General features: G+C 41.4%; 2 protein-coding genes across 2 annotated transcripts; both read right to left on the bottom strand.

Moving 5' to 3' along the window:
- Positions 1–4,280, bottom strand: LOC141554593 (serine protease 33-like). Its single transcript, XM_074286631.1, has 6 exons — positions 4,229–4,280; positions 3,222–3,248; positions 2,857–3,019; positions 1,560–1,831; positions 1,102–1,271; positions 1–517 (listed from the first exon to the last, which is right to left on the bottom strand). Exons 1-6 carry the CDS (start codon positions 4,278–4,280, stop codon positions 281–283), a joined length of 921 nt encoding a protein of 306 aa, XP_074142732.1. The 3' UTR covers positions 1–280.
- Positions 4,281–18,632: 14,352 nt separating this feature from the next.
- LOC141550086 (tryptase-2-like) lies at positions 18,633–22,412 on the bottom strand. Its single transcript, XM_074280331.1, has 6 exons — positions 22,103–22,412; positions 21,892–21,918; positions 21,562–21,724; positions 20,900–21,192; positions 19,808–19,971; positions 18,633–19,176 (listed from the first exon to the last, which is right to left on the bottom strand). Exons 1-6 carry the CDS (start codon positions 22,410–22,412, stop codon positions 18,865–18,867), a joined length of 1,269 nt encoding a protein of 422 aa, XP_074136432.1. The 3' UTR covers positions 18,633–18,864.
- Between the last annotated feature and the right edge of the window lie 1,910 nt (positions 22,413–24,322).

Raw genomic sequence — 24,322 nt, 5'->3', positions numbered from 1 at the left:
TTTAGGAGTCTATTCAACTTTATTAGGCACCTTAGGTTAAAATTACTTAATAGCTTTGAGTTTTCCAGGGACAGAACTAGGTAAAAGGAGCAATTCTAGAAGTGGGAGGGGGATCCTGAGATCAGTTGGCCCCTTGAGGTGGTCAGGAAAGTGAGGGAGAGATCCAGACATTCATCACTGTTACTCCCTGAAAGAGCCATCATTCCCATTTTCTGTGGCAGATAGTCTCTCTTCCCTCCCTATTTCACTTTCCCGACATACTGAGCTGAGTTGACCATTTTTAGATATTAGGAAGGAAAAAGTGCAAGAACTGGTGGGATTGGGGATGACTGGGCACATGGTGGTGGGCCTGCAGGGCTGAAGTGCCTAAGTGGGCCTGGATCCAGGGCCAGTAGTAGGCTACACTGGTGTAGACACCTGGGCGGTTGGGTAAAGCACATCCCTTGCCCCAACTCACCACACCTTCAAGGACCCATCGACCAGACTGGATACATACCAGGGGTCCCCCAGAATCTCCCTGAGGGAAGAGAATAGTTCAGCTTTCTGGTGTTCTCCCCCCCCCCCCATGCTCTTCTCAGAACCCAGGCTGTTGCTGTCCCAGATTCCACCTCCCAAATCTCAGTATCCCTCTTCCCTTCCTAGCTTGTCATCCCCTTCTTCCACCTTGGAACCTAAGTGTCATGTCTTAGGGCTGTGACAGCTGAGGTCCTCACTGTGTCTTGTCCACTGATATATGGGAAAGGGTTTGACTACTAGAGCCACCATTGTTCCTGCCCTGTAACATGAGACTGTTAGAACCAGTCAGTCCTGATGAAGGCTCAGATATGAGATCTTCAGATGGTTCCCCCAATTCCCCCCCCCCCAATTTTTTGATCCAGGTCTGGTGGATCTCCTAATCTACCATCATTTAGCCTCTGGCTATGGTGGCAGGATCATCTCTTTAACAGTGCTATAGGCAGTGAAGACACACTGGCAGGGACCCTCACAATTTCTGATGGACCACACCCCACATTTAGAGGTGGGAAAAGGGAGGAGGCCCACTTCTGTGGGTTGGCACAGCTGCCAGGGGTAATCCTAGGTCTGAGGGGGTGGGGGCCTCACCTGGCAGGCATCCTTGCTGCCTCTGGCATAGCCTGCACATAGGGTGCCAGGCAAGACTACAGACTCGGTGAGGGAGATGTCCGAATCCACGTGGTAAAGCCGGTCACAGGTACGTCTGTCTATCAGTGGGACCTGGACTCCCTGCAGGGGCCTGGAGCCAGGCAGTGACACTGCAGGGACAAGACAGGACAGGCATGGGGCAGCCCTGGGGCATGGAGAGGAATATCGGGTTCTCAGAAATACTGTTTAGTGGGGTGAGGGAAGGAGAGCAACAAATTTGCCAGAGGGGATAAGGGCACACCGGGATACTCCATTGGTGGGAAAAGCACGACTGTGGGTTCCATGAAGAATGAGGTTCTGTAGTAAGGCATGCAATCCCTCCCCTCTCAGACACCTCCCCCTTGGGGCAGGATACATTGTTCTCTGCAAGGAGACTTCTAAGTCTTTTCTAGGCTCACCTCCTGGTCGGAGGCTGCCCCAGCCAGTGACCCAGCACGGGGTGCCTGGGGGTGGCGGGCTTCCAGGTCCAGGTAGGCAGACCGGCAGGACACGGGCACTGAATGGGACTGGTCGGAGGAGTTGAATAAGTGCGATGTCTCCCTGGGCCCCATCTTCCGTGAAGTTGGCATTGAGCACGACTCGTAACAGATGCAGAGAGAGGGCTTGAGGCGAGGGCCGAGCCAGGCGCAACTCCCCGAGGCGTATAGTGTACTCGGACAGCCTCACGGGTCTGGGGGCGAGAGAGAGGGGTGGGGGCGAATTAGAACTGCAAACCAGGCCCTGGAAAGGGGGAGACACGTTCCTCGGGGATGCCCAGTCGCCTCTTTCTCCAACAACCCACTGGCTCTGATTCTTCCCGGATCCCGAGATTGGCCCTAGCTGGAGCACTCCACAAACCTGTCCGCATACCCGCCCTCTCCTGGCGCCCCCCGCCCCAAGTTCCACGCGGTGCCAGGCACGAGCCCCTGGCCTCTTTCTGCTGGCGGCTCCCTGCCCGGTGGTCTTCACGCCTCAGCCTTGCAGAGAAGTCAGGCATCCCACTGTTGGAAAGATCCGAGCCAAAGTTTTTTTTTTTTTTTTTTTTTTTTTTTTTTTTTTAATCTTCCTAGGGTTTACTCCTGGAAGGATCTCAGAGGTCATGTGGCCCACCCCTCCCCTGTTACGAGGTGGGGTTCAGTGTAGTCAATCGAGTTACCGACGGTCATCCAGGCACTAAACAGAAAAGCTGGGTTTTAACTTGGGCGCTCTTGCTCCAAAATCGGTGTTCTAAACATCCTGCACCCAGAACAATTGGTCTGACTGGAACTTCTTTCTTACTGGGACCCAAGTGTCCTCCCCTTCCCATCTCTTTCCCTCCTCCACAAACTCAGGTGTCCTCTGCTTCTCTTCCGGCTTCCTTTTTTTTTCTTTTTTTTTTTTTTTTCCCCCAGTCCTCCTAGCTCTTGCCTTTCCAAACCCAGGTGTCCTGTTCTTCCCATCCCCAAGTCCCATCCCCTGGGAGGGCATCAGTAACGGAGGCGTCCTCTTCCCTTTCGCCCTTTCCACTCCTAGGGTCCAGGCTTTAGGATGCCTACCTAGAGCTCCCATTTCTTTCTGACCACTCAGACATCCACTTCTCCCCATCCCCTCTCCCAGACATCAGGCTCTTTCTCCCCTGAAACCCAGGCATCCGCTTCCCGTCTCTGTCCCACCTAGATCCTTTTCTTGTGTTCCCTCCCAGAACCCAGGGCCCTGAGGATGACGTCGGCTTCGAACCTTGAGAAGCAGTGAGCTGCGGTTAGCACCCACTGGCGAGCGATGAGCGAGGCCCCGCACACGTGGGCCCAGCGGTACTGCAGGCTGGCTTGCCATGGCCACTCCCCCTCCCGGGCATCCCTCCCGCCCACGATGCGGCCAGACATCCGGGGCTGCCCACAGCCTGGGGAGACACAGGGGCGGGTCTGGTGAAAAAGGGCGCCGGAATCTTGTGAAAGGGAGAGGGAGGACCTGGGAGACGGGACATTTCTGGTTCTGGGCCTGGGGCGAGATGCCTGAATTCTGCGAAGGGCAGAGCAGTCAGAGCGGAGATAGGTCGGGACCGGGCTCGGTGGGTAGAGGAGCCAGTCCTGGGGGCTTGGTACCTGGAAACAGCTGTGTTTCTGCGGCTCCTGGAGAAAGAATAATAAAGCCGACCTTTATATAGCTCTGTAGTTGATCCTCATAAAACTGTGTGAAGGAGGCGTGATCCTTTCCTTTTTATAGATGAGAAAGTGGCCACTGAGACAACTCTGTAATGGAATGACCACCGGATATGGAATCAGCAGACCCAGTTAGGAATCCTAGCTTAGCTACGTACTTTGTGTAACCTCGGGCAAATTGTTTTCATCCTCTGCACCTCCGCTTCCACCTTTATAAATACGAATATTGGACCATGATCTAGAAGGTTCTTTCTAGCCCTAAATCCTATAAACGATTAAAAAGGATTTGTTTAAGTTTACACAGCTTTTAAGTGTCAGAGCTAGGGTTCACATCTAGGTTTCTATCACTTCACAGAAGCCCCACAGAAAAAAAGAGAGAGGACTAGGTAATCTGCTTTCCGAGGGGAAATAATACTGAAGAGGGCTTAAGAGACCATAGGAATCTGACAACCCAACTGGAAGGGCTTAAGGTTTACACTTATGTTAATTCTTTTGTATTTTGTAGAGTTGGAACTGAAAAGGGGAATATAAATCTAGAATGGGGAGGGGAGTGACAATATGAATAATAGAAAAATGAGTAAGAAAACATGGGATATAATGTGTATCTGCAGGTGCTTGGGGTCTGGGTTTCAGTAATCAGGTTGAAATGGAAAGGTAGGAAGGAAAATGCCTGGAATCTAGATCGGGGAGCCAGGAATATGTCCGTGTTGCAGGGGAACCTCCAGAGTAGAGGGTCTCAGAAGGGAAAGTTCCTTTAAATTTTAGAGATGTGGAGATTTTAGAACAGTGGGGATGAATGAGCCAGAGAGAAAAAAAGCTGGATGTGGAAAGGCAGAGCAAGAATTCTGGGAGGAGAGAGAAATAGCTGTGGGCTAAGAATTAGTGTTCGATATCTGTTTACTTTTCCCACCTGTCACTGCCACTCGTGTCTTACCCCTCTCCTCACTTACCCAGCAAAAGCAGTAGCAGCAGAGGGCCCTGTCGGCATGAAAACTCCCTCATTCTTTCTCACAGAGTCCTGAGGGAAAGGGACAGAGCTTAGGAGATAGGAAGGACAACCCTTAACAGGTCTGGAGGAAAAGGTTGAGTGAATTCAGAAGCCTCAGTCCCCATACCTTGGGAAGTAACCCCCATTCCTTTTCACCTTATATCTTTGAGGGTCCCAGCTCTGCACCCTATCTGCTTTGATCTCCTAGAACCCAGGGGTCTGGATTCTTCAATCCTTACAGCTTTTCTGGGACCCAGGAAGGCAGTTTCTCTCCCTTCTCACTCATTGGCCGGGACTCTTCTCAGTGACTTTATGGAAAACACTGAAGGGGGTGGTGCTGGTTGGGGAAGAGTTTAAAGTGCTCCAGAGGGGAGGAGGCTGGGGGAGAGGGGAATAATTAAAGAGGCAGGGGGCAGGCCTGGGGTGGTACCCTCTGAGACTAAAGAAACAAAGATGCTTTCAGAAGCTTATTTGTGTGCGGCGAGCTAGGGAATAAGACACCCGGGTTTCCGGAAAGGAGCAGCTTCTCCAGCTCAGGACACCTGTTTGGGGAGGGGGGTTGGTCTAGAAAGGTATGGGGTGAGGGCTGGAGAATCAGATGTCCCGTGCTCTGAGAGGGCAGCAGGCCTGGGAAAATATGTGAGAATCTGGCAAAAAGGTGCCAAGTAGGTTGCAATCTTTGCTAGACTTCCGGAAGCCTCTAGGAGGATAATTAGCAGCTCATCCCCAGGAGCCTGTCTCCATTCTGAATCCTGTCTCCATTCAGCTTCAGATTTCACCTTCTAAGACACCATTGTTTTGTTCTGGACGGTTAGCACCACACATAGAAAAACTCTGTTCCACCACCCCACACTGATCTCTAACCACCTCACCCTGATCCGTCCAGACAGACCTTCCCCTTCTCCCCCTCTCCAGACCAATGTGCATCTCTCAACCTGAGGCCCCTCTGGACTGCCCACTACCTTTAGCTCCAGTGGGATGCTTAACTCTCAACTCCAGACTGACCTAGGATTGATTACAGAATGTGGAAAGGATTTTAGAAATCATTTATCCCTTCATTTTTCAGAAGAGAAAAGTGAGCTTCAGACAGATAAAGAGACTTACCTTCTTAAGTTACACAAATTGCTGATCTGAGAGTCAAACCCAGTTCTTCTACTTTGCACCCTCATATTCTCCATCTGCCAGCTGGTTGGTCTTGTTTCAAATCTCTTCCAAATCCAAATCTCCTCCATTCAGCTGCCAAGATGTTCTTCCTAAAGTGAAACTTTGACCATATTATTCTCCCTTTCCAATTCATCTCCCCCTAAGAAACTTCTCTAGCTCCCAATTGTCATTAGAATGAAATATAAAATACTCTGGCATTTAAAACTTCACAACCTGGCCTCATACAGCTTATTCCCACTCTTCCTTGCAGTTTAAAACTATTCCAGTTTAAAACTAATTTTTACAAGTATTTATTATTTCTCCTTCTTAGAGTAGCTTCTTGCTACTTCCCCCTCCTGCTGAGCAATTTTTTTTTAATGACCATACAAACTATATAACTTCCACATTCTTCATTTTATTTTTGATTCTGATGGCCATTATGGGAAATTTTCCCCTAGAATGTTTCTCTTCCCTACAAACCCATTCATTAGCTACCATTCTGAAATGTGGTCTGCTTTTGCATGCTATCAGTCAATGGCCACCAAACATTTATTTGTGACTCTATATACCAAGCGTTTTATTACTCACTGGAGAGCCAAAAAAAGATACTTATTCTCAACCAGTCCTTGTTCTCAAGGAGCTCATATTTTTAACAAGGGAAACAATGATACAAAATATGACAAAATAAATGAATATATACAATATAAATGACAAGTGGGGGAAGGAAGCATTCTAGATGCTTAATAAACAGAAGTTTATTGAAGAGGAAGACAGCATGGTTAGATCTACAGTTTAGGTAGTTGACTGGAATGGAGAGTGAAGTGGGGAAAAACTTAAGGCAAGAAGATCTACCAGCAGGTTATTTAAATAGGTCATGTGTGAGACTTGCACCAGAATGTTGGCTGTAAGAATACATGAGAAGGGAGATGTAAAGCAGACATGACAAGACTTTGCCAGAGATTTGCTGTGTAGAGTGAACATAAAAAACATAACATGGAGTTTATGAATCTAGGTGACGGGGAGGATGGTGATGCCCTTGACAATAATATAGAAGTTTGAAAGAGAAGAGTAGGGGGGGGGGAAGAAAATGAGTTGTTGGATATGCTGAATTTCAGAATCTATAGGAGATCCAGGTCAAGAGGCATTTGAAGACTGGAATTTAAGAGAGAAATGAGAGCTGGATAGAGTTCAGAGGAAATCATTGGCTTAGAGGTGATAATCGAACCCATAGAAATTGATGAAACTATTAAGGGAAGTAGTGTAGAAAGCGAAAAGAAGAGAGCCAAAGATAGACCCTTGGAGGTCACCAACAATTACTGAACTTCTAGAAGGTCAGTTCAGCAAAGGAGATCAGGAAGGAGCAATTGGGCAAGTGGGATAATACCTAAGAATGAGTATCAGAAAAACCTAGATGGGAGAGAACATTCAGAAGAACAGGGTGATTAACTGTGTCAAAGGCTACAGAGAAGTCAAGAAGGATTAGAACTAAGAAAGGGCCTGTTATATTTGGCAATTAAGGGATCTTTGGAGAGAAAAGTATAGAGTGATGAAATCAAAATCCAGATGGCAGAGAAGAAAGTAAAAGGAAATGAAGCTCAAGAAGGTTAGCCACAGAAGAAGAGGTTAATTGTTGGACAGAAGTGGGAAGGGAAAGGGCCAAGGGAGAATAGTTGGATGGTAGGGCACATCTTATTAAATTTTTAGGGCTGCCTTATTTCAGAAAAAATGCCATTTTCAAAAATATTGAAGTATATGGCCTAAGGCAAAACATTTTCCCTTTCTGGGTCTCAGTTTCCTCATCTGTAACATGGATTGGCAGTACTGGATAGTTTCTTTCAGCTCTTATATCCTACTTCTGCTCCCCTCCAAAACAAGTGTAATTCTTTTAACCCTGGTAAATTATGTTGGAGGCTCAGTTCTGCTGTTTGTGGCTGTGTGATCATGAGTCTGAATTTCCCCAACATTAAAATTGGAATAATAACTCTTATTATTTATATAAGAAAAGTGCTGTCATGCATGAGAAAGCTCTTTGTAACCAAGTGACCATCCAACTTTTTGCTGAAGGCCTCCTTTCTTTGAGGAGAAACCACTCCTGCTTGAGACAGTTCAGTCCATTCTCTACTAGTTCTAAGTGTTAGTAATTGTTCCTCCTATAAAACCTTCATCTTTGTAACCTCTGTACTGCTTCCATTTCTGTCTGGGTAAGTGTCTGAGGAAAGAGGGAAGTTTTGTCTCTACATCCAACACTCTATCTCCATTATTACCACTGCCCCCCCCCACCTGCCCAAGTGCTTGCTACTTTAACTCTTCTCTAGGTTAAATAGTTCCCCATCCTTTGGCTGCTTCTCATATAGCATGGACTCAGTGCTCTGCATTGTCCTGGTTGCTTTCCCTTCTGGATGCTGTCCACTTTTTCAGTGTCCTTTTGAAAATGTGGTGTATAGAACTGAATTGAACAGAACTTCAGATGCTCTGATCAAGGCAGATGGTGGCAGCATTTATTCCTTATTCCTGGAAACTCTGCCCTCTCAGTGCAGCCTAAAAGATCATGTTAATTTTTTTTTTGGCACTTTTCAATATTGATGTAATATAGAGTTTGTAATCCACCAAATACCACAGATCTTTTTAGGATAACTAACGTCTAATCATGCTCCTCCTGCCTCCCCCACTCCCCACCATTGTATTTGTAAAGCCAATTTTTAAACCTAAATATAATACTTTCCACTTATCCCTATTAAATTTTATTTTCTTAGATTTGGTGATGTTCTAGCCAAGATATTACTGGATCCTGACTGTCACCTTGTGTTTGAGCTAGCTTGTCCTCTTTGCTTTGTATTACCTGCAAACCTCCCTAGTGTTACATGCCAAGTTGGCAAATAGCTACTTCAATGATCTTTATCAGGGAGCCAGCAACCATTACTGGTGTTTGCTGGATGAGCTTTCACTTGATAATATCTGTGGGTCCATATAAGTATTCCTTTGAACAGAAGCAGTCAATTTCTCCTCTTCCTAAAGGATCTTCTATCTCAATTCCTTAGTTCCAATTGTTCCTTAGGTCCTTCCTTTCCTTTCTCCTCTGTCACATTTTTCAAAATTCTAACAGGCACTTGTGGACTATGAGTTCGACTCCTGTGCCTTTGAAGATGACTTGTTTTGGGTGTTTATATTCTCAGATATGAATCATTTGTGTTTTCTGTTGGGACCAATTAAGTCTGACCTATATTTAATATTCTGTTAACTTGGATGTTTATACAAAAGTTGAAGATCCTTTTTCCATTTGAGAAACTAGTTGAACTTCTGATGTTCCTGGGGACTACTCTAGGCTGGGGGCAAACGGGATCCAAATTCAGGTATTTCTAGGGGAACTCTGTGGGGAGGGAGTATATAAGCCATGGGATTCTTTATTGAGAAATTTCCAACACTGAATCTCATGATTTATGCTTAGACCTGCAATTATAGAACAAGGATTACATCGTTGAGGAGGAGACTAACCTTCACTTGGAGCGAAGATAATTTATACTTGATTATATCAGAAAGATAAACATTGTGTTTCCTATTGGGATTAGTACATAATTCTTACTGTTATCCATAGTTTTAGAAGCCAGATCCTTAGTTCTTTTTCATTCACTGTATGCAAATGTGAATTCTCATAATTATTAATATTACTATCACTACCAATAGTATTCTTCTATTATGTTGAATGATAGTTATCAAAACAAATTTTAAAAAAACTCATCTCAGATTAAAAACAGGTCAAGAACCTCTCCTTTTACAGGTTCTCTTTAGAGAGGCAAAAAAGAGAATTGGAAAAGTTAGTTTTATTTGTGTGCCTGAAAACAATTAGGATCATTATTTAATAGGACACTTGTTTAAGTCTCTTAAGGAACTCAAGAAGGTAATTACTGATTATGTAGCAACATTTATGCTCCTTTCACTGATGCCGACAACAGCTGTCTTGGCACTTTTAGTAGGTAGTTACATGGTATGCTATGGTTTTTAAAAAGTTACCCTTTGAGCCAATCTGGAGATGAATCTTCCCACACTGAGGTTGATTGGCTCTCTGACATAAAGTCTATTGTTAGCTTGTCCTTGAAACATTTCCAACTTGGCAGAACCTGTCAGAGTCTCTATGTTTCATTCACATAATCTTTAGGAACCCAGAAAGATACTCTCCATTTTACTATAAAGAATTTGAAAACTTTCTGGAGGAGCAGAATAGCCAGAGATCATGTAGTTCAAATTGCAACCATATGGGAACATTCCTACTTGAGACAGGGACTTGTGGCCTTTTCAGGGAACCATCTAGTCCCAGGAGAACAACCATATAGCCACAAAGATGGCAAGGTCAGAGCAACACAGCACTTTCTACACAAACAAGAGATGCCTGTCCAAGTCTGGAATAGTGTGTGTGTGTGTGTGTGTGTGTGTGTGTGTGTGTGTGTGTGTGTGTGTGTAGGGGGGGACTTTGTCATTATCTTATTTAAACTGGGAGCCTCTATTGATACTTCTGATCAGTTTATTCTCTGCTTTTCAAGTTATTATGCATCCTTTTCTTCCATGCGAGTAGAAGCCAGTATATTTTCTCTTTAAAATAATAATCCAAAGGGTTCATTTTGACTCTTTGTGATAATGGATCTCAGCAGTCCTTCCCTATATAGTATCCTTTGTCAGAGATTTTTCCCAGTCCACTTAGCTGCTAGTGTCTTTTATTCTAAGGTTACCTTTCCTCTTCTATGTATAAGGAGGTCCCTCTTTATATACATATTGTTTCCTCTATTAGAATGTAAGTTTCTTTAGGACAGGGACTGTTTTTGTTTTTTATTTGCATCTCTAGTGCCTTGCCCAATCCTTGGCATAGAGTAAGTATTTAATAAATTATTGTTGATTGATTGGAGTAAAACCAACAATTTCTTTTAACTTCTTTCACTCTGTTGGCTTCAAGTCTCTATCTCTGAAAATAATTCTGGAAATTCCTCTTAGCAAAATTGCAAACTAAAATTGGTGGAGTTTTGACAAGGACATTCCTTTAGTAAAGGAGGTGAGAGGGTTGTCAGTACACATATTTACCGTGCTGATATAATCTCCCAGTGGAAAAGGGTGAGAAACCTGATCTGGAGAGGTGTGAGACCTGTAAGAGAAGAGTACTGTTCTCCCAACTGAAGCATATACAGATATTCTATTTTATGACTGGTTCTGGTCTGCTAATCATACATTAAAGAGAAAGATTATTGATTAGCTACTGAGTTAGAATTGGGGGATAACCAAAGGTATTAACCAAGCAAATCAAGGCTCTGCTTCTTTCCTCTCTGGCTATGTTCAAGTGAGGATACAAGGACTGTGGTAAGCTCCTTCACAGGCAGAGGAGTTTTAGCCCTTTATTTCCCCAATAGGGGAAAGGCTGAAATAGTGAACTAGCAGAGGTTGGGGACCTATTTTGTGGCCAGCTCAAAACAAATAATCAACAACAATAACAAATGTGAAAATGCTATGTTGTAATCCACACTCAGTTCCCACAGTCCCCTCTCTGGATGCAGATGGCTCTCTCCATCACAAGTCTATTGGAACTGGCCAGAATCACTTTGTTGAAAAGAGCCAAGCCCATCACAGTTGTACATCAAATCCTTTGACACAGAGAGGAATATAACTGGGGGGAAAAGAACAGTTAGACAAAGTATTCTAGAACATTTTAAGTAGAGAAAGAGTTGACAACTTAAAAAAAAACTCAGTTATTATGTGCTACCTTAGTAGGTTAAATATTGAGGGAAACAGAAAAAAGTTCAAGTCCTTTGGTCTCAGAAATTCCATGTGACTGAAGGAAATCAGTCACTCTTAGTGGGAAGGAATGAGAGAAGTCTTCATTTGAAGAGGAGCTACCTGATCTAGGTCTTTAAAGCCTGAGAAAGAAGGATGAGAGCAAGAAGTCTGGTCCGTCCTTGCCTGTAGATCTGTCTCTAAGTGCAAGATCTCAGTATATGGCTATTGGACTATATTTTGTTCTCAGTGTTCTCAGTTTTCCAAATACATGTAAAAATAATTTTCAACATTCATTTTTGTAAGATTTTATGTTCCAAATTTTTTCTCTCTTCCTCTCTTTCTCCCTCCTCAAGATAGCAAGTCATCTGATTTAGTTTCAATACTGAACAGTATTCTTGAGTGAATGTTACTATACCAATAGAGATAACATGCTTTGGAGTCTGGATATTGGCTTGGGAATATTAAGAGTTAAGTTGGAAATTCAAGTCTTGCACAAGCATAGTGGTATCTTTATTCTTTTCTTTGTTGCTATTTGCCGCTCTTAGATCTGAGAAAACACAGATAAGAATGTTTTCCCTAACTCAAGGCCATGAGAACAGATCTCTTTTTCCATGTAGTGAATACTAAAAGTATAAAGTCAGTTACAGGATGAGCCTGTCATTTCTCCCTCTTAATTTTCTCCCTTTTCACCCCCAACCAATTATTATGCTCAAAGTTCTTTTTTTTTTTTTTTTTTTTTTTTCCCCTTTTCCCTGAGGCTGGGGTTAAGTGACTTGGCTAGGGTCACACAGCTAGGAAGTGTTAAGTGTCTGAGGGCAGATTTGAACTCGGGTCCTCCTGAATTCAGGGCTGGTGCTTTATCTACTGCACCACCTAGCTGCCCCCTGCTCAAAGTTCTTAGGAAATTGGGAACCAAATAACAGATGATACCTGTGCTTCCTGACCAACCATTTGCTTTAGAACAGGATTCCTTAGGCAGATGTCTATGACCTTGTATTAAAAATTATTTTGATAACTATTCAATATAATTGGTTTCCGTTGTCATACTATGTATTTTTTTTATGCCTTTAAAAATCTTATTCTGAGGAGTCTAAACTGAACTGACAAAAGTTTTTTGTTCTATAACACTAACAAGGTTAAGAGCTCCTATAATTAAATACTCTTGGAAAGTGAAGTGTCACCAAAATGTCAGACATGGGACTGTATACACACATACATACAGAGTATATATATGTGTATATATCTATATCTATATAAGCAGCTAGATGGTACCCTGGATAAAGCATTGGGCTTGGAGTTAGAAGGACTAGAGTTCAAATCTGACCTCAGATATTTACTAGTTGTGTGACCCTGGGTAAGTCACTTAACCCTATTTGCTTCAGTTTCCTCATCTGCAAAATGAGCTTGAGAAGGGAATGGCAAACTACTCCAGTATCTTTGCCAAGAAAATCTCCCATGGAGTCATGAAGAGTTGGGCGTTACTGAAATGACTGAACCACTACAACAAATCTATACACACACACATATACATATAAACCTACATGTCTATATAGATGATATAATTAATACAAATCTCTAATGAGACTTTGTATATATTATAAATGTCACTTTGCAAATCTCAAAACGTTATATTAGCTATTACTATATAAAGAACAAGGTAGAGAGCCGTTTTTGTGCTGCTGTTTCTCAAGAACTGATCTGGAGATGCTAGTCCTTCATGGAACAAATGATTGGTGTGAGACGATCTATAAACAGAAACGAGATACATACTTCCTAGAAATTCTTGGATAAACTTTGGCCTCTGCCCCTTTTTCAGAAGCCTTGGTTAGCTATATAACACTCCTCAATAAATTTTATTGGGATACCTAAGTTTTTGTATGTACTACCTTTTATTTCTCTGCTGTGCTAACAGATAGATATACCACATAATCATCCATTAGAAAACTTTTGCTACTAAATGGTGGGATATAATTAAGAGAAATCAGTTTTCTCTCCAGTTTTTGAAAATTAATTTCTTACAATCTAATAAGGTAAAAAGAAATGTTGAGATCAACAGTCTGTAGAGACTTGGATGAACTGATGCTAAGTGAAGTGAGTAGAATGAAAAGGACATTGTACACAGCAACAAGATTATGTGATGATCAACTGTGATGGACGTGGCTTTTTTCAGCAATGAGGTGATTCAGGTCAATTCCAATAGGTTTGGGAAGGAAAGTGCCATCCAGAAAGAGGACTGTGGGTACTAAACATATATTTTCATCTTTTTTGTTGTTGTTTACTTGTTTTTTTTCTCATTTCCCTCCCTTTTGATCTGAATTTTCTTGTTTAGCATGATAAATATGGAATAATGTTTAGAAGAATTGCACATGTTGATCATCACGCAATTTTACTGTTGTTGTGTACAATGTTCTCCTGGCTCTGCTCACTTCACTCAGCATTAGTTAATGTAAGTCTTTTCATGCTTCTCTGAAACTAGCCTACTTCTCACGTCTTATAGAACTATATCGTTTTCCATTACATTCATATATCATAACTTATTCAGCTATTCCCTGATGGGCATGCACTCAATTTCCAATTCCTTGCTGCCACAAAAAAGAGCTGCTACAAATATTTTTCCTTCTTTTATGATCTCTTAGGGATATAGACTCATTAGTTTGCCAGTAACTTTTTAAGGAAAAACTAGCCTAATTTGTATGAGAACAGACAGGATATTGTGACTGTCAACATTTATAATATTTTATAAATATTGTGATATTTGCCACTTGGTAAAGACTTTGAAAAGTGTCTGCTTGGAGAAATTCACCACATACCTGTGGACTTCCCATTTCTGCAAAGGAATTGAGGAGAAGGTAATTTTCTCAAATCTCTTCTTTGGGGTCATCCTTGGTCTTTATAATTTTGAAGAATGCATTTTTTATTATTTTGTGGTTATTCTTTCTAATTATGTTGTTGTCGTGCATAATATTTTCTTGGTTTTAGTAACTTCACTCTGTATCAGTTTATTTAAGTCTTTCCAGTCTTTCCAGCTTTTTTTTTTTTTTTTTATTCATTACATTTGTTGTTTCTTATAGCACAATAATATATCATTTACATTTAAGCACCAGAATTTGTTTAGTCATTTCCTAGTCAATGGGCATCAACTTTGTTCCCAGTTCTTTGCTTGCAATGAAAATGCTGTTATAATATATTGGTATGAATGGGGCCTTTCTCTTGGGAGACATATATGTAGAGCTTTTTTCTCCTTTGAATTAATTTAAGATATAATCCCAGTGGTAGAAACAGAAGGCCAAAAGGCACACTTTATGATTTTTAAATTCTATACCTACAATACATGAGTATTCCCCATAACTCAACCATCATTGAATTTGACCACTTTGAGCTATTTTCATTCATTTGACAGGTTTATGTATTGTTATCTAAAAGTTGTTTTCATTTTAATTTTTCTATTTAAAAAATCTAAATAACTTTTTACTTTGTACCACTTTAACCACAGGTAGCATGGCTGGCTTTTCACCTAGAACTCTTTTAATAGAAAGGACACTCTTGTGTTCAGTGTGTTTGCCGTGGTGCCTTACCTTCTGAGGGGCATGCTAGGTAAGTGCCATGTTCTCTGTGATTTACAAACTTCCGGGACACATTCCCTAGCTCTGCATCTCTCTGGGTAACTTTGTTGATTTAGACTAGATCTGAAATTCTTAACTTTTGTTCTCATGGACATCTTTGGCAATTCAATGAAATGAATAGATCTTTTCTCAGAATAACATTTTTTTTTATACATTAACAACAAGATTATGTGATGACTGACTATGACAGACTAAACCCTTCACAGTAAAACCATGATCCAGGACAATTCTAATAAACTTGGGAAGGGAAATGCCATCTTTATCTAGAGAGAGAATTATGGAGACTGAAAATGAATCGAAGCATGGCATTTTCATCTTTTTTGTTTGTTTGTTTTATCTTTCATGGTTTTTTCCCTTTTGGTCTGACAAATATGGAAATATGTTTAGAAGGATTATATGTGTTTAAGATATATTGGATTGCTTGCTGTCTCAGGGGAGGGAGAAAAATTTGGAATATAAAATCTTACAGAAATGAATGTTGAAAACCATATTTATATATATATTTGGAAAAATAAAATACTGTTGAGAAAAAAATAACATGTTTAAATGCATACAATATACTGTTACAAGGGAAACCAATACATTGAAATATAGTAAAAATAGTAAAAACAACAGCAATACCATTGCTAGATCTATGTCCCAAAAACATCAAAAAAAAAAAAAAAAAAAAAAAAAAAGGAAAGTATCTAGGTGTATAAATATATTTATAGCAGCTCCTCAAGTGGTGACTAAGAAATCAGAATTTGAAGGGATGCCTATCAAGTAGGGATTGGCAAAACAAATTGTGGTATATGATTGTAATGAAATATTATTGTGCTATAAGAAATGACAATCAGGATGATTACAGAAAAACCCAGAAAGAATACATAAACTGATGCTGAGTAAAGTGAACAGAACCAGAAGAATGTTGTACACTAATGGCAATATTGTTCCATGAAGAACTCTGAATGACTTAGCTGTTAGCAATATAATGATCCAAAACATCCCAAAATACTAATGATGAAGCACACCACCTGCCTCTATAGAATGAACTGATACTATTTGAATATAGACTGAAGCCTGCCTTTTTCACTTTTATTTTTTTCCTTTTATTTGAGCCTTCTTGCACAAAATAACTAATATGGAATGTTTTACATAACTATACATGTTTAACCAGATCTGATTTCTTACCATCTCAGGAGAATGGAGGGAAGAAAGGAAAGGAGGAATAGAATTTGGAACTTAAAACTTTAAATAAAACTATTAAAACAAACAAAAACCCTATGTTACAGTGCAGTTGCTGACCTTCATCAGTAGAGGGAGTTTTCCATACCGTGTAACACTGTAGTTACAAAGCTAGATTTTTTTTTTTTTTTTTTATTAATTATAACTTTTTATTGACCGAATATATACATGGGTAATTTTTTTACAACATTATCCCTTGCAGTCACTTCTGTTTCGATTTTTCCCTTCCCTCCTTCCATCCCCTCTCCTAGATGGCAGGCAGTCTTATACATATTAAACATGTTATAGTATATTCTAGATACAATATAGGTGTGCAGAACCGTACAGTTCTCTTGTTGCACAGGGAGAACTGGATTCAGAAGGTAAAAATAACCTGGGAAGAAAAACAAAAATGCAAACAGTTTACACTCATTTCCCAGTGTCCCTTCTCAGGGTGTAGCTGCTTCTGTCCATCATTGATCAATTGGAACTGAATTAGATCCTCTCATTGTTGAAGATATCCACTTCCATCAGAATCCATCCTCATACAGTATTGTTGTTGAAGTGTATAATGATCTCCTGGTTCTGCTCATTTCATTTACATTTCATGTAAGTCTCTCCAAGCCTTTCTGAATTCATCCTGTTAGTCATTTCTTATAGAACAATAATATTCCATAACCTTCATATACCATAATTTACCCAACCATTCTCCAACTGATGGACATCCATTCATCTTCCAGTTTCTAGCCACTATGAAAAGAGCTGCCACAAACATTTTGGCACATACAGGTCCCTTTCCCCTCCTCAGTATTTCATTGGGATATAAGCCCAGTAGTAGCACTGCTGGATCAAAGGGTATGCACAGTTTGATAACTTTTTGGACATAATTCCAGATTGTTCTCCAGAATGGCTGGATTCGTTCACAGTCCTACCAACAATGCATCAGTGTCCCAGGTTTCCTGCATCCCCTCATTCCTCACTATCTTTTCCTGTTATCTTAGCCAATCTGACAGGTGTGTAGTGGTATCTGAGTTGTCTTAATTTGCATTTCTCTGATTAATAGTGATTTGGAATACCCTTTCATATGAATAGAAATAGTTTCAATTTCATTATCTGAAAATTGTCTGTTCATGTCCTTTGACTATTTATCAATTGGAGAATGGCTTGAATTTTTATAAATTTGAGTCAGTTCTCTATATATTTCAGAAATGAGGCCTTTATCAGAACCTTTAACTGTAAAAAAATGTTTTCCCAGTTTATTGCAAAGCCAGATTTTTAAAATTAAAAACTTTTTTTTTTTCTTTTTCTGGGGCTGGGGTTAAGTGACTTGCCCAGGGTCACACAGCCAGGAAGTGTTAAGTGTCTGAGACCAGATTTGAACTCCTGAATTCAAGGCTGGTGCTCTATCCACTGCGCCACCTAGCTGCCCCCAGATTTTTTTAATAAAAAGTTTTTTAAAATAACTGAATTGTAAGCTTCTGAAAGGAAATAGCTATCTTTTTATTATTAATCTTCACATTTTCTGTACTTATAGTACCACAACCTGTTTTATAAAAAGGCAATAAAGGCTTATTGCACTGTTAAATAAAAAAAAAGAATCCCTTGCATGGCCAGGGTGGTGAGGTTGGAAGATATGGTTACTGTGGATTTATCTAACCAGAATCAGATTCAAACCCCCACCTAATTATCATCCTCAGATTTAGTTTCCTCATCTGAAAAATAAGGGGATTGAACTAGATGATGTCTGATATCTCAACTGTTTTTAAAATCCTCTAAAGGAGTTGAATTGTAAGATATGAAACTGAAATTCCATCCTCTGAAAAAAATCTAGTTTTCTGTCTTTCACATTTACTCATACTTTAACTAAATCTTTGCCTTTATCATGACCTTGACCCAGGCTAATCCAGTTCCATATCACCAACAGCTCCACCGTATGACTGTATATATTCTATGCTACATTGCAATGGGTCAAAGTCCCAGAAATGAGGACTTTGACTAACTCAATTGGAACTTCTAGTTATGTACTTACTTAAATCCCTCTAGCCCCCTACCCTTTGAATTCCAGGCATCCCACTTTAAATCTTACTTCCCTTTTATGCTTTTTTTTTTCTAGCCAACAAGCCCATTTTTTAGCCTGTCCCAACCCACTCCTAGACATAAACTAGTAGCCAAATGCACTTTAAAAAGAGTGGGGAAGAGCATTATTTAAAAATGATCTTTTTGATAGTATTCAGAATGGGGACAAGAAAGGGATAATGAAATAAATGAAATTACTTGGGCAAGTAAACAGAGTCATAACATAGAATGGAGACTGTCTTTCCAAAATGGAAAGCCTGTGATTCCGTGAATTGGAGTCTTCTGATTTTCTGTTATGCTTGGGACTATTTAGATTCTGGTTCCAAAGGTAGTGAGAGGGATTGCAATGTATATGAGAAACATAGAGAACACGGGGAGAACGAGAGAACACGGGGAGAACAAGCCCCTCTCGCTATCCCGACAGTGAGAACAAAGAAGGGAAGCTGTGGGGTGACTGGGGGCCAGAGTTCCCGGGAAAAGTAAAACTTTTATCTTTACTTCTCTCCTTTGACAAGTCATGATTAGGGATAGTGCAATAGAGAAGCCATTTTAAAAGAATCCATATTGCCTTGAAAAAGAAATCTTTATTGTAACAGTCAATCTATGATAAATAGTCAAAGAAAGAAGCTTGTTGAGTGCATCAAAAAACTCAAAGTTTTTCTGACTCTTTTTCCCAACTTTTCCTACAATTTAATTGTTTGTTTCTAAGCTGCCACCCTCCTCAGGTATGGGATGGAGGAGATGGTATTAGGTTAGGGAGTATCTTCAAATATCATTTTAATTGAAAAGTAAGGACTTACTATTTGCCACAACATTCAGTCTTTCTTTGCTTCACCATATTTGCCAAGCCTTGACTAAGATGCATGAGAGATGAAGTAAAGGGACCTAAGAAAATCCAAGCTAGCAGTATTGGTAAGGTGCAAAAGATCCCTGAGGATTGGAGGTTAGGGGTGCTTGAGTTGATGGTTTGTAGGATCCAAGGAGTGTATATGCTGACATTGGTGTAGACGCCAGGCAGGTTAGTGTAATCACAGCCCAGTTCCCAGATCACAATGCCAGCTAGATGCCAGGTACCATTGACCTGACAGGACAAGGCCCCTCCAGAATCACCCTGGAAGAAGAAAGAGGGAGTGAGACATAAGGGATATGGGTATAGTATTTTTCAAAAAAGCATTCATTGGATTGAACAGAAAGGGAAAGGGACCTAGAATATCTGGTGGTGGTAGGGAAGGCCACAGGGGAGCCCCTTCACTTTAGGAATCCCAGTGGGAATTTGGAAAGGTTGAATCAAGTTGTTAATCTAATTATGACACCTCACCCAAAGCTTTAATTTAAAAAAAAAAATAGAAGAACAAGAAGAAAACTAATATTGAAACACAAGTTTTGATAAATCCAAGAACTCTAAAAATTGGGCTAAGGACTTATTATTTGACTAAAAAAAAAAAAATCTGGGAAAATTGGTATATAGTCTGGTAGAAATTAGGTTTAGACCTCATTGCACATCATATACCACAATAAGCTACAAATGGATATAAAATCTAGGTATTATATATATATATATACATATATAAAATACCATAAGCAAATATGAGAAAAAAGGAAGGGAAAAAACAAAACTTTAACAGTCATGGATAAGGAAAGAGCTCTTGACCAAACTAGAGAGGAACATGGAAGACAAAATGAATGATTTCGGTTACATAAAACTGAAAAATTTCTATTTAAACAAAATAAAGACACCTCACCTGGCAACTATCTTTCTTGCCACTTGAAAAGTTAGCACAGAATATATCATCAAACACCAAGTCCACCCGACTGGGAGTGCTTAATCTCTTGAGATAGATGTTGCAGGTCTTTTGATCAATGAGGGACACTTTTGTTTCTTTCAGGCCTCTTTGTCTGTTCAAGCCTAATGATGTGGGAAAGGGAGGGAAAGTCATTGTTGGAATTAGAGACAGAGAGAAACAAATTCAGAAAATAAGAGGCAGATATCCCTGACTCTATGGAGAGTAGTCAAAAAATTAAATGACAAAACCCTCAATCTCTAGCTCTAAATAAGAGTGGTCTAAATAACATAAAACACCATACAAATCAAGTTTTATAGTTTGTCTGGAAAAGTCCTTTTCTTTTTCAGATTCTGAAATGGTTGGAGTGGGGAGATGGCACCAGGGAGGAGCTGGGGAGCAGTGAATATCCCTGAGGTTAGGAAAATATTCTTAGAGTAAAAAAGTCCAAGTTTTTTTGAGTGTGTCAAAAGCACAAGCCTAAAATCAGATTTTTAAATGTATAAAACAATATATCAACATTCTTTTACAGCATTATTAATACCTAAAAAGCAAATCTCCCCCAGAGTCGTACAAGTCAGTTCTAACAGTTTCACATTTGGGGGCATTATGTTCAGTTCTGTGGGAGATACCCCAATCCAGCAAACTAAGGTTCCTCTCATCACTATCACCCCCTCCCAATATAGTTATATATTTCATCTCCTAGTATGTCCACACCTTAGACTTTACCATCATCCATATCCTTACATCCATACACATCATCCATCCATCATTCATCCATATACCATCTTCATCATTTTGAACTCTCACATTTCTCTCTAATCACAATCTCCTAACTTTCTATTTTACCCCGCCTGTTCTTCCTCTTAAAGCGAGACTTTGTTCTCATGCCAACTTTTGTTATTTCTGATCCTCCCTTACTAGCCCTAGAACTCTGGATAAAAGCTGTCGGATCTCCTCTTGGTCTCAGTTTCTTAGCTTATTTACTGCAGATTCAAATGAACTAAGTAGAAATGCAAGGTTTTTATTTTTAATAACAACAGTTCCTCTTACTCATTCTCACATTGTTTGTCCAGAGTTTCCCCCAACCGGCCAGCCAACACGAGGTCACATTCTGAAAATCCTTCAAGGAGGTTGGAAGGCAGATGGGCTGGACAGTCTTCTTGAAGGATATTGGGGCGCACATCTTTATCAGGGCAATATCCTTGGATGGGTTTCTTCTGTAGTAAGGGTATAGGATGATTTTTGAAATTGGTCGCTCATAAAACTGGTTAGCCTCCAGACCCCGGGGCCTGATTTTCCTGGATCCCAGATGAACCTTCCAGAACTGGGGCTTTTGTGTTTGACTGGAGAGAAGAATGGCAAGAGAGCTTGTAGCAGCCTCAGAAGCTGCTGACCTGGGGGGCTTGTGGTTGGAGGGGAGGCGCCAGGGAGGAGTCGGGGAGCAGTGGTCATCCCTGAGGTTAGGAAAGTATTCTTAGGGTAATCAAGTCCGAAGAAGTGGCTTGATGGACTTTTTAGACCATATGAGGCTCAGCAATCTCCAGGGTTATGCTGAGGGGGTGACAGTTTATATGAGAAGTGCTGGAGACAGGGTCTAGGGAATAGAGGATGCTTGCATCCGATACAGGGTTAAGGAAATTAACAGGGACTCTCCTCTCCACAAGGCCCTTGTCCCGGCGCCCCCCTCCCCCCCGCCCAGCAGAAGCACTCACTTGTGGAAGCAGTGGGCCGCTGTTAGCAGCCAGCTCGGGGAGATGAGGGTGGCCCCACACCAGTACTTGGCCCTATAGACCAGCTTGGCTTGCCAGGGCCACCTGAGGAGGGACGCGTCCAGGCCCTTAACGGCGGGCTCAGGGGCCTGGTGTCGTCCACAGACTTAGAGGGGAGGCAAAGGGGATGGGTGGGGTTTAGGCTTTTTGTCCGTGTACAGTATCGTCTCCACTCCAAGTTTCCTGTCCACAGTGATTCGGTCCCACAGACCCACCTCTTTCCTTAGGCTGTACACCGCCCCCGTACCTCCCCCAAATAAAAGAGTGACTTACCTTCCTTCATATCTAACCCTTTAATGTCTGAGGGAGGAAACGGAGAGAATGGATCTGGGGAGACTTACCTGGGAGTCACATACACTCGCACACAGAGCATGTCTACACACTGGCATCCAACAGTCCTCCCTTCCCTGCCCTCCCCCCCTTCAGCCATGGGGCTCCCCTCCCCCCTGCAATTCATGGAGTAGACCTCCCCACCCCGCCTCACTGTAGTCCTGGGCCCCCATTAGCAGGGGTAGCAGGAGGCCTAGCCTGGCCCAGCACATGGTCTTCCAGCCGGGAGGGGGAGGGGAGGGTGGCAGCCGCAATCCTTGCTCAACCTGCTGGGGGCAGCTTCCTGGGAGCTCCCCAACGGTTTCCTCTCCCTCTGGTTCCTGAGAGACTCCCAGGAGGTCCGTGTCCCCGGGCTCCGGAGCCAAGGAGGAGGTGGTGGGGGCCCGACCGGCCTCCCTCCCTCCCTTCCCCGACTCTAAACTTCCGACACCGCTGGGTGTGGGAACCAGCCCGTCCCTGCGCATTCTCTCCAGATCTTAGTTTCATTAGGAACTTAATTATCAATAAACACAAACATTTCAACGTTCAAGAACGGACAAAAGGGAGGACTGTATGTGAACTGAAAAGCTTATGTTTTATCCACTATGCACATATACAATATATATTTAAAAATAAACATATAACTTATTAATGCAATATACCCACTTTTACATATATACACAATAAAATGTTATTATCTATGTATTGGATAACAATATATTATAATTAGATATAATTATTATACCTATAATTATAAATTATAAACATATATCTATTATAGCATGTCATTATAAACAGTTATGTATAAATTTTACATGGTGGTTAAAAATTACCCTGTTTCCTCTTTTGGACATCTTTTTTTTTCTTCTGTGTACTTTTAAAAATGTTTGATTGGGGGCAGTTTGATGGCACAGTGGATAGAACATGGGACCTGAGTTCAAATCTGCCCTTGAACACTTAATATTTCTAAGCTGTGTGACCCTTTGTTTCATCAAAGCAAAACAAAACAAAAAAAAAGAGCTTGTTTAAAAAAAAAAAGTGTTTTGATTGGTTTCTTTTTCTTCCTCTTCCACCTACCCATATATTTTGTGGAAATGATGTGTTACATTAACTATAAGTGTAAAACCCCTGAGGTCACATGCATAGGAACCATCTCCCAGGGTACAATAAAACAATCTGACCTTGAACCTGGGGAAAGTGAGTGCAGCTGGCTAACCGGACTGGGAGGGATGAGAAATGTGCTTAGACTTTGGGACTGTCCCCAGGGGAAAGGGGAAGGCCTAAGTCTGGGCTGCTCTGAATTTAAGAATATGGTAATCTGGAGAAGGGATAACTGAAGGCTGTCCTTATCTAATCTATGTCTGGGGAGACACTTCTGGGTGCGCGCCTGTTTGAGAGGAAGGAAAACCTCTGAGGGGGACCAGGGTTTGGGCTTTGGCTCAAAGCACTGACCTCTCTTCTTCTTGGAGCAAGCCCCTTCTCTGCTTGCCTCAGTTTCTTTACCTGTAGGATAGGGATAATAATAGCTCCCACCCTCCTGGGTTGTGAGATAATAATTGTAAAGTACTTAGGACAATGCTTGAGCACGAGTGCTATATAAATGTTAGTTTCCTCATCTGCAAAATGACCTGGGGAAGGAAATGGCAAACTACTCTAGGATCTTTGCCAAGAAAACCCCCAGTGAGGTCACGAAAGTTGGGCCTGAGAGAAACAATTGAACAACAACAATTGGATTAGATCAGGAGTTTTTAGGGGCTGACATGGATAGAGTGACAGCCTGAAATCAGGAAGACCTGAGATCACTTACTAGCTGTAGGATGCTAGACTTGTCATTTCACCTCTGCTTGCCTCAAGTTTCCTCATCTGCAAAATGAGAGTAATAATAGCACCTGTTTCCCAGGGTTGCTGTGAGGATCATATGAGACAATATTTGTAAAATGCTTAGCACCCTGCCGGGCATATAGTAGGCACTTAATAAAAAATAACTCCTTCGTTATAGTTACACTATTATAAACATTGTTCTGGGAAGGCTTGTTCCTCTTCCTTCTCCTTTGTAATCCTCCGTATTTTACTCTGTGGATTTAAGAACATAATTCTGGGAAGGAGCCCACAAGCTCCCCACCACCACTTCTCCTCCTTACTCTTTTGGGGTGTTAATCTCTTTCAGGTGTTAGCCTGCCAGCTGAGGGAATGCGTCAGTCCAAATGGTCTCCCACTCTGTTTCATATATTGATGTCTATTGTACCCCTGCATTTTGTCTGTAACCTGTTTCCCAAAGAAACCTGCCTTTTGTCAAGGAGAATATGAACTGTTCCCTCGACCGAAGCCCAACTTCTGGGCCTGCTGTCATTTGGCCACAAACCCCACACTGAAGATCACATCAATGGTTATTAAA

Source organism: Sminthopsis crassicaudata, chromosome 1, assembly GCF_048593235.1.
Source record: "Sminthopsis crassicaudata isolate SCR6 chromosome 1, ASM4859323v1, whole genome shotgun sequence".
NCBI lineage: Eukaryota > Metazoa > Chordata > Mammalia > Dasyuromorphia > Dasyuridae > Sminthopsis > Sminthopsis crassicaudata.
The sequence above is the reverse complement of the archived record's forward strand: the minus strand, read 5'-3'. Positions and strand labels throughout refer to the sequence as shown.